Source organism: Chiloscyllium plagiosum, unplaced genomic scaffold (assembly GCF_037043375.1).
Source record: "Chiloscyllium plagiosum isolate Xiang-an unplaced genomic scaffold, Cpla_swu_hap1 HiC_scaffold_8, whole genome shotgun sequence".
Lineage (NCBI taxonomy): Eukaryota > Metazoa > Chordata > Chondrichthyes > Orectolobiformes > Hemiscylliidae > Chiloscyllium > Chiloscyllium plagiosum.
Window position 1 is genome coordinate 13235666 of NW_028270146.1, and position 17053 is coordinate 13252718.

The 17053-nt window shown below is 43.5% G+C and overlaps 1 protein-coding gene across 2 annotated transcripts in view; it reads left to right on the forward strand.

Annotated features, from left to right (window-relative positions):
• The window catches only part of ttc7b (tetratricopeptide repeat domain 7B), a 371811-nt gene extending 356525 nt beyond the window's left edge, over positions 1 to 15286 (forward strand). For both annotated transcript variants that reach the window (XM_043696948.2, XM_043696949.2), the window contains one exon: positions 10455 to 15286. In XM_043696948.2, coding sequence (XP_043552883.2) covers positions 10455 to 10676 — 222 coding nt within the window. In that variant the 3' untranslated portion in view covers positions 10677 to 15286. The remainder of the gene's footprint in view (positions 1 to 10454) is intronic.
• The last annotated feature ends 1767 nt before the right edge of the window (positions 15287 to 17053 follow it).

Consider the following 17053-nt stretch of genomic DNA (forward strand, 5'->3'; position numbering starts at 1 on the left):
CTGAGGTATCCAGCAATGCTGCGGATCACCTTAGATGGATCTGTACATCTCTTTTACACGTTGGAAAAGGCAAGAGACTTTGTGGGCAAATTAACTTAATCTGAACAATTTAGTATGTACAAATAATGTTGTTTGGGTTTTTTTTATTTTTAAAAAAAGAGAAGTCCGGTCGGAGTTCTCTTTTCCTATTTTGTATTGGTAGTAATCTGGTCTAAATTATGCTCGGGGCTGTTGAGATGTATGCTTTCATTTCTAAAAAGTTATACCAAAGGTACTTACCTTTTTTTTTCAAAATTTCTTTGTTCACATTGTTGTTCCATGGTATATTTTCTTTCTTTGCTGCTTGTGCTTGTGGTGCGGCTCTAGCTAGGAGGAGTGAAAATGGTTGGGATGGCGAGGTGCCAACTTATGGGCAGTTTATGCTCAATTCAGGTATTTAAATGCCCTAGCTGCAGTATTGGCAGCGGGATGGGAAGTTAGGTTTTGGGATGTGTAGATGCCCTCTTTGGGCAGGGGCTGAGTTCCCCTATTCAGTGCCATTGACGGTTTATATGTTGGTTTGTTTGGTTGGTTTTTGTTGTATATAATCTTTGATAGCTTTGTAGGTTTGTTAACTGTAGTGGTTTTAGTTTATGTAGTTTTTATGGTCATTGGATCTTGCAACACTAAGGCTTGGCAATTTGTAATTCGAGTTCCTCCTCTCTGGACTCTAAATGTTACTGCAGAAGGCTATGGCTAATGACTTGATTAAATGGTGTACCCAGAACATCAAGGGAAGGCACTCACCAATTAAGAGATAAAAGGTACTCTTGAGCCTTAGAATGGAAAAGCTCCATATTGCTTAATTACACTTGAATGATAGGGAGCATTTGAAACTACAGCAGAATGACTTTGAATGGATTTACTTTTCATCTTTTAATACCAGAAGTAGGAGAGTGGCTATATTGGTTAAGAACAATCTCCCATTTGAGTCACTAGAGTGTATTAAAGACACACACGGGAGGTGTGTAATTCTCAAAGCCCTGATAAATGGGGGAGAATATGGTGTCTTAAATGTTTACTGTCCTCCGGCCCATTCCCTCAAATTTCTGGTAGATACCTTCTTTAAATTGATTAATCTTGAGTCCTGGCATATCATTTTGGCGGAGATTTTAATTGTCTTGTGGATCCCATAGTAGACAGTTACCCAAAGACCCACATACTCTCTCCCACTATCCTCACCTCCCCCCCCCCCCCCCAAACCCCAGTACCCTCCGTGCAAACTGAACAATTAATGGATCTGTGTGGAGTTAGGGTTAGTTGATGTCTGGAGGTATCTCCCCCCTACAGGCAGGGATTTTACATTTTTTTCCAATCCACACAGATGTCACACCAGGATTGATTTTTTTCTGACCCCACCATGGCAACCCTGGACTTGGTAGCATCTTGTACGGGCGTCATCTCCGATCACACTCCAATGTACCTGTTGGTTAAGATTAAGGGGCTAGAGTGGGCCCGAGGCACTGGCAAATGGATCCCTTTATCCTTAAGGATAATACATTTATGGAATATTTCTCTAAGGAACTTAGGGCATCCCTAGACATTAATTCAGGCTCGGTTAGTAGCCTGTCCGTCCTTTGGTAAACTGCCAGAGCCTACGCCAGAGGTTAGTTATCTCCTACTCTGCCAGTAGGAACCGGCAGAAGGGCAAACAGCAACGTCTCCTTGAAGCACGGTTGAAGGCAGTCGAGAAGACTTACTTTGAGTGGCCCTCGTTGGCCAAGCTGAAGAGGATTACAGCGCTGCGGTCTGCATAGAATTCCATGCTCACGCAGACAGCAAAGAAGGAGCTTACTTTCACAGAACAAAGGTTATATGAGCATGGTGACAAACTGGGTAAGTACCTAGCGTATCTCACCAGGAAAAGGAGTGCACCTCAAGCCATCATGTCAATTAGGGAAGGGTCTGGGAACCTAACATGTGATTCCAAAAAGATTAATGCGGCATACCAGAGATTTTACTCTGAATTATACCAGTCTGAAGGTTATGAGGAGGGGTGGGCCAAGATGGAGTCCTTTTTCGAGGATCTGGAGCTCCCGGGTGTGACCCCCAAACAAGAGTCTTTTCTCAATGCCCCCTTATCAGAACAAGAGGTGGAGGAGGCTGTGAAGCAGCTTCAGAGTGGAAAGGGGCTCAGTCCTGATGGACTTCCCAGAGAATTCTGTAAGGAATTTATGAGCATATTGTCAGGCCCATTGCTCAACATGTTCAATGACTCATTCAGCCTTGATCATCTCCCGCCATCTCTAGGAGAGGCCAATATTTTGCATATTCTTAAAAATAGGAAGGTCCCGGGGGGGGGGGGGGTGCTGTGCTTCTACAGATCCATTTCACACTTAAATGTTGATTTTAAAATCCTCTCTAAGACTCTTGCATTAAGGCTGGAAACTGTGTTATCTTCTGTTGTTAAAGAGGACCAGATGGGCTTCATAAAGAGCCGCAGATCCTCCAATAATGTTAGGAGACAGCTTAATGTAATTCAAGCTTGTCAACAACAGTCAGTACAGGGATTGATGATTTCTGTAGGTGCAGAGAAGGTATTTGACCGAATTGAGTGGCAGCACCATTTTTATATTCTAGAGTGGTTTGGCTTGGGCGAAGCCTTTATAAGATGGGTAAAGGTTCTCTACAGTGACCCTGTCACTGCGGTCATCATCAATGGGGTGCGATCGAGCAATTTTAACATTTCTCGGGGCAGCTGACAGGGCTGTCCCCTTTCGCCTTTGTTTTTTACATTGGGATTGAACCGTTGGTGGAGGCCATTTGTTGGGATCCCGGTTTATCGGCTCCAGAAGTGGGGTCAAATTTACATAAGATTTCGTTGTCTGCAGACAATGTCCTCATTTTTTTGTCAAACCCAGCGGTTTCGGTGCCTTGCCTGATACAATGCATCAGCGCGTTTGGCACCTTTTCAGGGTATAGGATGAGTTTTGCAAAATCAGAGGCTATGCCTATGGGTGGTCTTACGAAGGTGCTAGGTCTTGAGAGCGAATCTCGATTCCCATTTAAGTGGTCCCGGTGGGGTTTTATGTGTTTGGGCATATTTATCACTCCAGTTCTTGATCGGTTGTTCATGTCAAATAATTGAACCAAATTAGCTAAAATCAAACAAGACCTTCAAAGATGGGAGGCATTTCTGATCTCATGGTTAGGTCGGACAGCTCTTATTATTATGTTAAAAATCACACAACACCATGTTATAGTCCAACAGGTTTAATTGGAAGCACACTAGCTTTCGGAGTGACGCTCCTTCATCAGGTGATCCGCTCCGAAAGCTAGTGTGCTTCCAGTTAAACCTGTTGGTCTATAACCTGGTGGTGTGTGATTTTTAACTTTGTCCACCCCAGTCCAACACTGGCATCTCCGAATCATGCTTATTATTATGAATATTCTCCCCCATTTTGTTCTACCCTTTACAGTAGCTCCCCCAATGTTTGATAGGCAAACATCAGGAGACTGAATGGCTGGTTCAGCTCTTTTATTTGTTCTTTGTAAGCGGCCCCTTATTAAATTAGCTAAACTGCAATTGCCTCACAGACTGGGGGAGTGGAGTGGGGGGAGAGTGCAGAGGAGATTTACTAGGGTGTTGCCTGGTATGGAGGGGACGTCTTACGAGGAAAGGCTGAGGGACTTGAGGCTGTTTTCGTTGGAGAGAAGATGGTTGAGAGGTGACTTAATAGAGACATATAAGATAATCAGAGGGTTAGATAGAGTGGACAGGGAGAGCCTTTTTCCAAGTATGGTGACAGCGAGTACAAGGGGGCATAGCTTTAAATTGAGGGGTGATAGATATAGGACAGATGTCAGAGGTAGTTTCTTTACTCAGAGAGTAGTAAGGGTATGGAATGCTTTGCCTGCAATGGTAGTAGATTGGCCAAATTTAAGTGCAATTAAGTCGTCATTGGACAAACATATGGACGTACATGGAATAGTGTAGGTTAGATGAGCTTCAGATTAGTATGACAGGTCGGCACAACATCGAGGGCCAAAGAGCCTGTACTGCGCTGTAATGTTCTATGTTCTATGCCTTCCCTCTGCCGAACGGCCCTCCATGTGTTAACTGTATTGATAACTATTGGGTTATGACAATATTCCTTAACTGTCCTCACTTTGTCCAAAAACAGCAAGCGAGTAAGGGGCATCCTGCCTGAGAGGCTTCGATATCCAACCATGTTGAAAGAGGGTCCCCACAAACCTGATCACTCACGCAAGATAAAAGCGAGCTTAGTTGATAGTAGAGATTCCACTTCCTTCGTAAACCACGGCTCCCGTGCTCAACAGCTTCCTCCCTGCCTGACAGGTACATACTTATCTAGGACACTCAGGAGCTTTTCCTTGAATAAGCTCCACATTTCTGATGTGCCCATCCCCTGCAGTTTCCTTCCCCATCCTATGCTTCCTAAATCTTGCCTAATCGCATCGTAATTGCCTTTCCCCCAGCTGTAAGTCTTGCCCGGTGGTATACACCTATCCCTTTCTATCACTAAAGTAAACATAACAGAATTGTGATCGCTATCACCAAAGTGCTCACCTACTTCCAAGTCTAACACCTGGCTGGGCTTGTTACCCAGTACCAAATCTAATGTGGCTTTGTCCCTTGATGGCCTGTCTACATACTATGTCAGGAAGCCCTCCTGTACACACTGGATAAAAACTGACCCATCTATAGTACTTGTACTATAGTGTTCCCAGTCAATATTTGGAAAGTTGAAGTCCCCCATGACAACTACCCTGTTTCTCTCACTCCTATCGAGAATCATCTTTGCTATCCTTTCCTCTACATCTCTGGAACTATTCGGAGGCCTATAGAAAACTACAAACAGGGTGACGTCTCCTTTCCTGTTTCTACCTCAGTTGATGAGTCCCCTAACATCCTTTCTGTAACTGTAATACTGTCATTGACTTTAATGCCACACATCCCCCTCTTTTACTATCTTCTCTGTTCTTACTGAAACATCTAAATCCTGGAACCTGCAACAACATATTCCTGTCCCTGCTCTATCCATGTCTCCGAAATGGCCACAACATCGAAGTCCCAGGTACCAACCCATGCTGCAAGTTTATCCATCTTATTCCGGATGCTCCTGGCATTGAAGTGGACACACTTCAAACCAACTTCTTGCTTGCAGGTGCCATCTTGTGTCCCTGAAACTTGATTTCTCTCCCTACTCTCAACTTTTTCTATACTTTAACTACAATTTTGGTTCCCATCCCCCTACTGGATTAGTTTAAACCCACCACAATAGCCTTAGCGAATTTCACCCCCAGGATATTGGTACAGCTCTGGTTCAGATGAAGACCATCCTGCTTGTAGAGGTCCCACCTACCCCAGAAAGAGCCCCAATTATCCAAGAATCCAAAACCCTCCCTCCTGCACCATCCCTGTAGCCACGTGTTCAACTCCTCTCTCTCCCTATTCCTCGCCTCACTAGCATGTGGCACGGGCAACAAACCAGAGGCAACAACTCTGTTCGTCCTAGCTCTAAGCTTCCATCCTAGCTCCCTGAATTTCTGCCTTAAATCCCCATCACTCTTCCTAACTATGTCGTTGATGCCTATGTGGACCACGACTTAGGGCTGCTCCCCCTCCCCCTTAAGGATCCCAAAAACACGATCAGAGACATCACGAACCCTGGCATCTGGGAGGCAACACACCAATCGTGAGTCTCTCTCGTCCCCACAGAACCTCCTATCTGTCCCCCTAACTATGGAATCCCCAATGACTACTGCACTGCTCCTCTTCCACCTTCCCTTCTGAGCAGCAGGGACAGACTCTGTGCCAGAGCCCTGTGCCCCACTACTATCCCCTGGTAAGTCATCCCCCGCAACAGTATCCAAAACGGTATACTTATTGTTGAGGGGAATGGCCACAGGGGATCCCTGCACTGCCTGCTGGTTCCCTTTCCATCCCCTGACTGTAACCCGTCAGCCTTTATCTTGTACCTGAGGAGTGACTACCTCCCTGTAACTCCTCTCAATAACCCCCTCTGCCTCCCGAATGATCCGAAGTTCATCCAGCTCTAGCTCCAGTTCCCGATCGCGGTTTTCGAGGAGCTGGAGTTGAGTGCACTTCCTGCAGATGTAGTCAGCAGGGACACTAGTGGTGAACCTTACCTCCCACGTTCTGCAGGAGGAACATTCAACTGCCCTAACCTCCAATCCCATGATTCAACTGCCCCCAAAGAGACTTGAAAAAATAAGGAATGAAAAATAAACTCGTTACCATACCAATCTGGCGCACTGAACGTTTTTTTTTGGTTAGAGGAGGAGGATGGGTGGGAGACACTACCCGAGTAGTGTTTCGGGTAATGCAACCACACAAACATATGACTTCCCAGAAGTCCTTCGCTTCTCCCTCGCACCTCTCGGCAAATGGAGGCCCGACTCCCAAGGTAAGTCCCTTTCAATGCGGGAAAACACAACCTTTCCGGCATCCCTCATTTCACTTCTCCTCCTCTCCTCGCCACTCTGGCAAAATGGAGCAATATTGGCAAAACATCTTTTCTTACACCTATAGTGGGTATGCTGGGTTTTCAAATGGGGATGATGGATTCAGGATTCAAACATTGGGCAGCTAGGGGTGTGTCTTGCATGGGTGATTTATTTGGAAGGGACACAATGATGTCTTTTGATCAGTTAGTAAGGAAATGTGAACTATCTAGCAGGGACCTCTTTCGTTTTTTTTCCAAGTTAGGAATTTTATTCAAAAAAAGACTACACTTTTGACTAATCCCTACAATTCCAACGAAGAGAGGAGGGTGCTCAGTGCTAAGAGTACACTTTCTGTTCGCACTTTAGATCATCAACTGGGGGGTAGCTCCTCAGATGACTTTGATCGGCTTTGCAGGGTATGGGAGAGAGAGCTAGGTGTTGAAGTCACCTCAGAGGCATGGGAAGATATTTGGGAAAATGCAAGAAAGATATCAATTTGCAATAGGACCCATGTTTGACAGTTGAAGATTATCCACAGGGTCCACTTGGCTCCGGATTGTTTGTCAAAATTTAAACCAGGGATATCTTCAACATGCCCCAAGTGAAGAGTTAGTATGAGTGAAGAGTTACCCATTGTCTCTGGTCCTGTGGTAAGCTTCAAACATACTGGAGCACTGTGGTGGGTGCAATGGAGGGGATTTTGGGTGTAAGGGTGAAGGACCCGATTTCTCCTCCTCTTGGCCTGCACAGTGTATTTCATGTAGATGCACATAAAAACTTTTCAGCATCCTCACTTTCTGCGCAAGAAAGCATCTCTTGTTTGGGTGTCCTGTCGGTTTGACGTAAGATCACCACCGATTTTCCTGCTCCTCGGATGCTGCTTGACCTGCTGTGCTTTTCCAGCACAACTCTGATTTAAACTCTGGTTTCCAGCATCTGCAGTTCTCACTTTTGCCCTGTAAGATTGTTATCCCCCTTGGATTTTCTTACAAGTGTTGTACACCACAAAACTGAAAATTTCTATAAGACATGGCAGCTCTTTTTGGAATTCCTGGACACAGATCTGTCTCCCACCTAATAAGGGCTTTTATAGAGCCGTAACGATTATGCTTTACATGTCCAATATCCAGAGAAGGGGAACTGCGAACATATGAATAGGTGAAACTTAATGCTCTCGATATTCGAGAGTTAGTGTTTTGTTTTGCTGAGCTGTGTTATTATTTATCAGTTTGTTAGTTATTATTTATTCAGTTAAGTAGTTAGTTGGGATTTTTTCATATATATATATTTATACATTTGTACAGGAGGGCGATTTAGGTTTTATAAATTCTTTTTTTGTGTACTTTTTTTGTATTTTTAAAAACTCTATTTTTCAGTAAAAATCTAGTAGGGTGGAAAAATGTAAAGATAGTGTTTTCACTTATCAGGAAATCCAAGCTAAAGGTTATAAATCTAAGAACACTTAGAAATCCAGCGGGGAATTTAAGGAAACATTTTCACCCTGAGTGTAGTTAGAATGTAGAACTTACTACCACTGGAATTAGTTGAAGTAAATAACATAAATGCATTCAAGAAGCTATGAAAACATGAGGGAGTATGGTATAGAAGGATTTGGTGATGGATTTAGATGATGTGGGGTGTGAGGTGGTGCTCATGGAGTTAAAGCATTGACCTCTTTCTGTGCTGTAAATTGCATGCGGCATATCAACAGACATTGGCAACATGTCCAAAGCAAATAAGGTCAATCACATTAAGTTCTGCCAGACCTTCCACTATGCGCAATGTATTTTTTCAAGTAAGTGTTACCAGTTGTTTTTGAAGCTGTTAGTTATTAACAATTTTCCAGGCTGCATCTGGAAAGAAAATGCCTTTCATCACATCACTGAAGAATCACTGCAATCACACAAGAGGAAAAGATGTGAGCCACATGGTTAACTACCAGAGGTGTTTGTGTTGTTAAAGGTTACCCCAGGGGACAGGAGGTCAGAGTGTTGATGATCCTTGGGACCTTCACATTCGAGGTTATTGTTTTCCAGTTGCAAAGGGAAAAGGAACCCACTGCATTCCTATATAAGTCTGACTATCAAGTGGGAAATGTGTTTTTTCGTTTAAAAATGACATTCACTTCACAAACAAAGCACAATTCATGTCCATTGCAACTGGCTCTGCAATTTTCAAAAGGAAATTGGATTTATTGTTGAAAAGGAAAGTTGGCAGACAGATGAGCTACGTAAGAATATCAGAAATAGGAGCAGGAGATTATACACCCATTGAGCCTGTTCTGACATTCAGTACAATTGTGGCTTCAAGCCCAACAAATTTGAGTTACTTGAGAAAATAACAAGCAGGACAGATAAAGGAGAACCAGTAGAAGTAGTGTATTGGATTTCCAAAAGGCATTTGATAAGGTACCGTACACAAGGTACTTCAAACTTAATAAGATAAAAACCTATAGTTTAAATGCTGTATATTAGCATGAATGGAGGATTGGTTAACTAATAGAAGACAGAGGGTTGGGATAAAGAAATCATTTTCAGGGTGATGACCTAACTAGGGGAGTTCACCAGGGATCAGTACCTTTTAACAACTACTATTCTGTGTTTTACTGTTAAGACCAAAGTGAATAACTTAATGGATATCCATATTCTACTCCATCTGCCATCTTGCTGCCCTCTCAGTAATCTGTCTTTATCTCTTAGTGACTCTCTATGTCCTTCTCACAGCTTACATTCCTATCTAACTGTGTTTCATCACCTAACTTAGATATATTACTCTGTCTCTTTGTGTATAAGTCATTAATCTGGAATCTAACTAGCTGAGATTCTAACACTCATCCTTCCAGCATTCTACAAGTCAAAGCCAACTTGAAAATGCCCCAGTTATTGCTACCCTTTCCCTCCCATTATTAACCAATCCTCTAATCAATTCTAAACTTCACTCCCTACTTTGTATTCTTGTCTTTAATATTAACCTTTTGTGTGTCACTTCATCAGATGCTTTTTGAAAATCCAAGAATATGACATCTACTGGATTTCCACGTCACCAAACCAAATTGACTTTGATTATGTTATGCTTTTTGAAGCACATTGTTAAGACTTTATTGATAACAGATTCCATCACTTTCTAACTGACCAATAACAGGCTATCTGGTTTATACTTCACCATTTTCATTCCTTCACATTTCTTGAATAAAAGAGTTATATTTGTAAATCTCATTCCAGAATCAAGGAAAACCATCGCCAGTATTTCACTATCATTACAGCCATATCTTCTAGAACTGTGGGACCTGTTGGCCTATGTTGTGGAGATTCATTGAAAAATGATCCCTTGAGTTTCTCGAGTGCTTTTTCATTAAATGACTTACTTTCATCATCCTTGGCTCCTAAGTTACTCCCTAAATCTGCTTTGTAATTGGTGCCTTCTACTCTGAAAGAGACAGTCAGGCACAATGGGCTGAATGGTGTCACCTGTGCCTCAGTGTAGGGCTGACCACACTGCATTCATGTCAGGCTCACTCTCCCCTGTGAGCACTATACTCTCAGAGGTACCACTTTTCAGGCAGGATATTAAGTTAATGCCTGTCCCCCCTCCGAGTTGGTTCTCAGAAATACTATGATGTCGAGCTTTCTCTCATAGCCTTGTTAACATTTGCCCCACAATCATTAGATAATCTGGTCATTGTCTCATTTCTGTTTGATGGCATGCCATACACAGATTGACTGCAGCATTTTCCTATATTACAACAGTGAGTAAACATGAAAAATCACTTCACTACTCATGAATCACATAGATTGGTGTAGATATAGTTGTTAAGGGCATTATAGAAATTTGACTCTACTTCTCTCTTTGATTCTATGAGTGATGACATTTTCTTCTGATTCAGTCAATGTTGCCTAAGGGTTAAAAATTAAGTCAAACCATATTTTTCTCTGTTTGAAAAGAGACCTACCAATTAAATGTCTCCCTGTCTCGTCCTGTTGCAGGGGCTGGTCTTACAGCAGCTAGGCCGCTGCAGCCTGGCCGAGAAGATCCTCCGCGATGCTGTGCAGGTCAACTCCACCGCCCACGAAGTATGGAACAATCTGGGGGACGTACTGCAGGCCCAAGGTGATGACGATGCTGCAACTGAATGTTTCCTCACTGCGCTGGAACTGGAAGCCAGCAGCCCTATTGTCCCCTTCACCATCATCCCCAGGATACTCTGAGCCAAGTGTCTGCTTCCAGTGGGGTAGTGGTCTCAAGGAGGCGTGCACGTTTCCAGCTGCAAGAGGGAAGCTCTATACAATCCCTTCCCAGTCCTTTCAGCTCTCTGCTGTGATTTTACAAGCTTGTTTTACTATGGACCAAAGCATTCCAGGGGCAAATTTATTTGATCTATAACCCACCCCCACCTCAAGCAATCCTTGTCTTTTTATTTAGTTCCAGATTTCAGCCACTGTACTCCGGCACAAGTTATAGGTTCAGCTGATGCCCTTTGGTACCCCAGCTGTAGTTCCCATGTCAGGTTGCTGGAACAGTGTTTGACCAGCCCATGGTCCATGGGATGACAGCAACTGAGTATATGGCTCTGTCTTCGCTAGATCGTTCTCTCTCTGTGCAATTTCCAGCATTGAGTCACTGGCTTATTTTTGATCTCTTTCTCCCACCTGCCCCAAACCCCTGGGGAGATCAGGGCCTTCTGCTTGTGCGCCTCAGCACCTCCTTCCCTGTATTCTGTTGGAATGTTACTTTATCATCTACCTCTTCCTTTCCTCAGTCTCCCAACCAACTCTGTCTCTTTCTCTCCTGGAATTATAGGCCTGTCATCGTGTAGGTTTTCAATAGCATCTCAAAGTTGCCCTCTAACTTTGGCACTGAATCTCAACCAGGGCCTGGTTAGGGTAACAAAGCACAGTGGTGCAGTAGAGATCCTGTGCAGGGAGTAGGCTATTGAACCGGGTGAGGGGTACTTGCACACTGAGCATAACTGGAGAACATTTGCTGTCCACACCCCCTGCATAGCTGAGAAACTTGGGCCCTGAAGCAGCCTCATCTCAAGAATCAGTCCCTGACCCTGTTCATTGCTGTATATATCTCAATTCTTACAGATCTTGGCATTCGTATTTAAGATAAGTCCAAAAGTAAGGTATCAGGGCCATTAACAACCCTTCCAACCTCCAACATGACAAAATTCAACTGGGGCAAATGAATGAGTGACAACTATCAGGACAAATAGCCTGTAGCTGAAACCTCTGCTGTGCCCGAGCTGGTGGTGGAGTATGTTTTAACTTGAGGTCAGAGTGAAGAAAATGTCCGTTTCCCAGCAGCTACCTTCCATAAGAAATTTCTGAGATGATGCTGTCTTTAAAATAACAGCTGCTCCACTGAAATAACCTGCAGTCCTCTCCCTTCTGATGCGTTCGTATTGAGATTCCCTCTTTGCTGGAAGATTCACCCTACTTCATTAGCTTTCATCCAATTGTTACAGATATATTGTCTCTTTCAAGATTTGCACGGCATAATGCAATTAAGAATGTTGTCAATCTCTATATCTGAATCATATATATTTATGTAAGGCAATGTTATATTTATATATTTGGACTTTATTCAGTAAGAGGTGACTAGTAACTGGTGTAACTCTAAATTGCTGAGCTTTAAACATAGAATGCTTCCTACGTTGGACTTAATTTTCAGTGTTGGAATACTGTTGTTTCACCTTTGAACTCTACATTGCATTCAAACTGTGGGACCATGTAGTGAAAAGGATCAACCAGTGATAGATGAATCACTAGATTAGAGTCCTTTAAAGGAACAAAATCCTACACAGATTAATTGTCTCAGAGTTATTCCAGTACATAGTAACTGCCCTGTTAAGTGGATAAATCCTTATTTATATTAGACTGGAGAAGTTGAATGCTCTTCAACAAAAGAAATACCCGACAGTTGTCAGCATGTGGAGTGTGCGATAATCACTGGTCCGATGTGTGTTGTCAGTCATTGCCTATAATCACACTGAAGGCTTTTCCTGGGTGTTTTCTGGTGAGTAGTGCTACGCTGTCAAAGGATGCCTCTTCCATTTGAAATTAGAATCGCTCGTTCTAACCCAATTTCTTTTCACCTCTGAGCAGAATTGCTGGATGTTGTCTCTTAAGCCAAAGGGCCTGCCCCGAGACCACCTTTGGTGATGCCATTAGTCACTGAAGCTGCCAGAACATTGTATATGTCAAGTGGTTTTCAAACTTTTCTGAGTGGATCTTCCCCTTCTGCAGCCACACACTGGGAGAGCCTCCTAAAATATTGACATTCCTATAAATACAAATCCACATTTTGGGGGGATACCCAGTTGTTACAGCCACACTCACAGTGATCCCCAGCAAACACCTTGATCCACTCCCAATGACACCCACACACACCAAATTCTGTGATCTGCTCCCAGTGATAAATGTGGAGTCCCAACCCTGGAGTTCACCAACAAATATAGACACACTCCTGAGGTACCCCACAACCTCAACCCAGTATCGACATATGCCCAAGAATGAACATTAACTGTGGAGCTATTCCCAGGAATCGCTGGTGGATGCTAAATATTACAACAAGTTATCTTTAACCTTCCTGTACGGGTAAAGAGAATGATTACTGAATGGACGAAATAAAACCAATAATAATTCTGTAAACAGACATAAAAGTGAATTTTCTTTTATGTCCCCTTCATCTGAGTGCATGGACTCCTCGTCTGTACATTATCATCCCACTGACACATCCACTACCCCTTACACATGTACCAATGTTCACCTCCCCTGTATCCACTACCCCTTCCCCTGTATCCGCCACCCTTTTTCCTGTATCTACCACCCTTTTCCCTGTATCTACCACCCCTTTCCCCTGTATCTGCTACCCCTTTCCCCTGTATCTGCCACCCCCATACCCTGTATCCACCACCCCATTTGCCTGTATCTGCCTCCCCTTCCTTTGTATCTGCCACCCCTTCCCCTGCAACTGCCACCCCCTTCCCCTATATCTGCTACCCCTTTCCCCGTATCTGCCATCCCCTTCCCCTGTATCTACCACCCCCTTCCCCTGTATCCACCACCCCATCCCCTGTATCTGCTACCCCTTTCCCCATATCTGCTACTTCTTTCCCCTGTATCTGCCACCCCCATACCCTGTATCTGCCACCGTCTTCCCCTGTAACCGCCACCCTCTTCCCCTATGTGCACCTCTTCCTTCCCCCATTTCTTTCAACATTTAACCTATGTATCACCAACACTTTGCTCCCTTTAAGCTTAAACTTTGTGCTACACCAGCACGAGCTGGTATTCAGGGAAAAAGGTTTTTAAAATAGTGTTTCAAAAGAGAAAGGAATGGTAATACTTTAAATTTAAACAGCTGTGAAAGAGTGACCCTGAAACAAGTCACTGTTCATGTCTGTAGCCCTCAGCACAGATAAGATGTCCAGGCGTGAAGGCTCCTCTGCGTATCTGAGACTGGTGTCTCAGCCCATTAAAGAGAAACATTACAAACAGCTTTTGAAGTTATGCACATGCACACCCCTGCTCAAACGTCCTCGTGAATGTAAATGCTATTTATTTGATCGGTTTACTGACCAAGCGTCTGAAAACCAGTCTGGCATAAAGCACAGAATGATTGATCTTCATTAGGTATCAAACTGATGAGGCAGTCAGTCAGCACTGTGCACTGGAATGTGCAAGATGTTTGAGTAGTATTCAAACCGAGTACCCAGAGAATTCTTTCAGAAACTCAATCTGGTGCCTGTAATTTATGTTTAGAACTGAGCCTTTCTTGCCATCGCTGGATGTAGCTGCACAATCCAAATGGGTAAGGGAAATAAAATGTTATTACAAGCAAAGTTCTTCACCTCTATGGTCTGTTTGGTGTTTTGAGTTGGCATATTAATAAATACTGATATCTCTCTGGGATTGTCAAATGTTGCAGTATCCAATGGGACATCACCTGTAGTGACATCATAACTACTCTGTTACTGCCTTTGACTAAATCTGCAACCAGACCCCAGTGACATAGTGAAGCCGACGGTGAAATGATGATTTGTGTTCCTTCTCTTCAACCATAGCCTGCCCCACAACCCCCCGCGACTTCCTACAGTTGGGACTTTTGCACATTGCACTAGTTTGAATCACTGGTCAGCAGTGGGTGGGAACTCTACAGTGGGCCTCCATCTCTCCGTCACTGCTGACTCCTGCTGGACAAGGTACACAGCTGGATTTCAGATCAGGGCCAAGTTGGGATTCTGTGTGATTATCCATGCAGTGGAATAGCCAGCCATGCATGTTGGCTGGTACAAAAAGATGGCCACTTAGGCCAAGGCTAACAGAGGGCCATAAGTAGCTCCTACCTGAAGGAACTATATTCCAGGAAGAAATAACGCCATCAGAGGCAAGAAAATTAAAGAGCATTTGGTCATTGAAGTCAGCTTTTGAGTCAGATTCAAGCTCGAACAAAAAAATATAACTGGATCCTTACTTTAATAAAAGGCACATTAAAAATTCAGCAGTGTAAAAATATTTGTTTTGTTTCTGATTACGTCTGCCAAGTGTGTGTTTAGTGTATATTTCAAATGGGTTTTACTTGGGCGTTGCTGTATTTGTAGCTGCAAGTTTCATGTATGAAAAATAGCACACGTGTAATGTGTGTGCATGCTGGGCTCAAACTGGCAGCTGTCGATACATCTTCATTGCAACTGATGTGAAGAGAAGATATTGTTAATGAAGTGTGACTGATGTTATCATGTTCTGTAATTGGTCATTTTTTGCACAAGCTCAATATTTATTGATTGTTATTAAACTTATTTTCAAATGGACATGGTCTGATTATTTCTTTCCCTTATTTGTGACTACATTAATCCACCAGTGGTGATTTCCCTGATGGGGGGAACTGAACCACATGGATCCAGGATGACGTCAGATTGTCCGTCTGAAATCCATGCCAATTTGGACAGGATCTACAGGGTGTGACTGACCTCACGTTCAAAGGTCAGGCAAGGTTCAGTGGAACTTCATCACTTGGTCACCTGCCGGTTCTCTGTCCCCTCGTAGTTCCACTCCTACAACCCCATTCATTTGGAGAGTGTCCCAATAGACAGGGTGGGGCTCAGTTGTGATCATTTGATCCAAGACCAAGCCATTACTGGCTGCCCTTTACTGCACTGGCAGAGGTGGGGACCAGAAGCCCAACTGCCTTTTGAGGGGAACATCAGACCCCCACCCCCACCCACTCAGCCATCCTTACAAACTCGCACACCATTTCAAAGAACATGGCAGATGTTATCTCCACAATGTCTCAGCCACAATTAGCAAAACATATTGGCTGTCATCCTGTTGCTGCTTGTGGGACCTTGCTGTACAAATTGTCTGCTCCCTTTCCAGTGACTGCACTTCATCAGCTGTAGAGTGTGGTGCTTGGTGAGCCCCTAAGATGTCATGAAAGACACTTGCATTACAGGCCTGTTTTTGTGAGGATAGGTGTTTGGTGCTGCCCAACACCTCTCCCATTTGAATGGATTTTCTGAGTCATAAGACTATAAGACATAGGAGCAGAAATTGGGCTCTTTGGCCCATCGAGTCTGCTCCGCCATTCAAAAGTGGCTGATAGGTTTTCCAACCCCATTTTCCTGCTTACTCCCCGTAACCTTTAATCCCCTCGGCAATGAAGAACTTATCTATTGCTGTTTTAAATATACTCAATGACCTAACCACCTCAGCCTTCTGTGGCAATGAATTCCACATCTTCACCGATCTCTGGCGAAGCATATTTCTTCTTATCTCCGTTTTAAAGGGTCTTCCCTATACTCTAAGGCAGTGCCCTCAGGTCCTCCTCTCTTCTGCCAATGGAAGCATCTTCCCAATATCCACTCTGCCCAGGCAATTCATAATTACAATACATCTAGTACCGACAGAATAATTACATGATTAATTGCTTAATTGTAACAACAACAGCATGGAACTAGGGATTCTCAATATCTACTAGCCACTAATAAGTCTGAAAGGAAATCCAAGAGAAATCTCATAGAGACTGATTTTGTTCAGTTTTTAATGGGAAGTGGTTGCAGAGGTTAGTGTAGCATTTTAGAGAAGGCATATGAGCAAGAATATGGGCCCATTTTGAGTCCATTGGTCTGTTAAGTGTGTTCCAAATGTCGTATTGTACTCCTGACCCTGACATCTTAGTTGCAGTCCCCGGTTAACTGCTATCTCAGACAGGACCTACCCTGCTCTCACAGATTAGTTCCAATGTGAATTGCATGCTGTGTCATTGAATAAGGATGAACACATCCCATTCTACTTTATTTCACGTGCAGTCATGCCACAGCTCTCAGGTATTCACTTTTTTCTCTTGAATATTCCTGCTATTCTCTGAGGAATGACATTTCCTGGGATTTTTCTATTAATGTAGTTAAGGAAAACCTCCAATTCTCCTTCCATACCTCATAATTTTGGATTTCTTTGTTGAAGCATGGTCTTCATTGGATTCTTGTTCAGTGACTTCAAATCAGAAGACACCATTGGGTTTCTAATAGCTGTCTGCAATTGGTTCCAGCTACCTCATAGCTCCTGATCCCCAGCTGCTT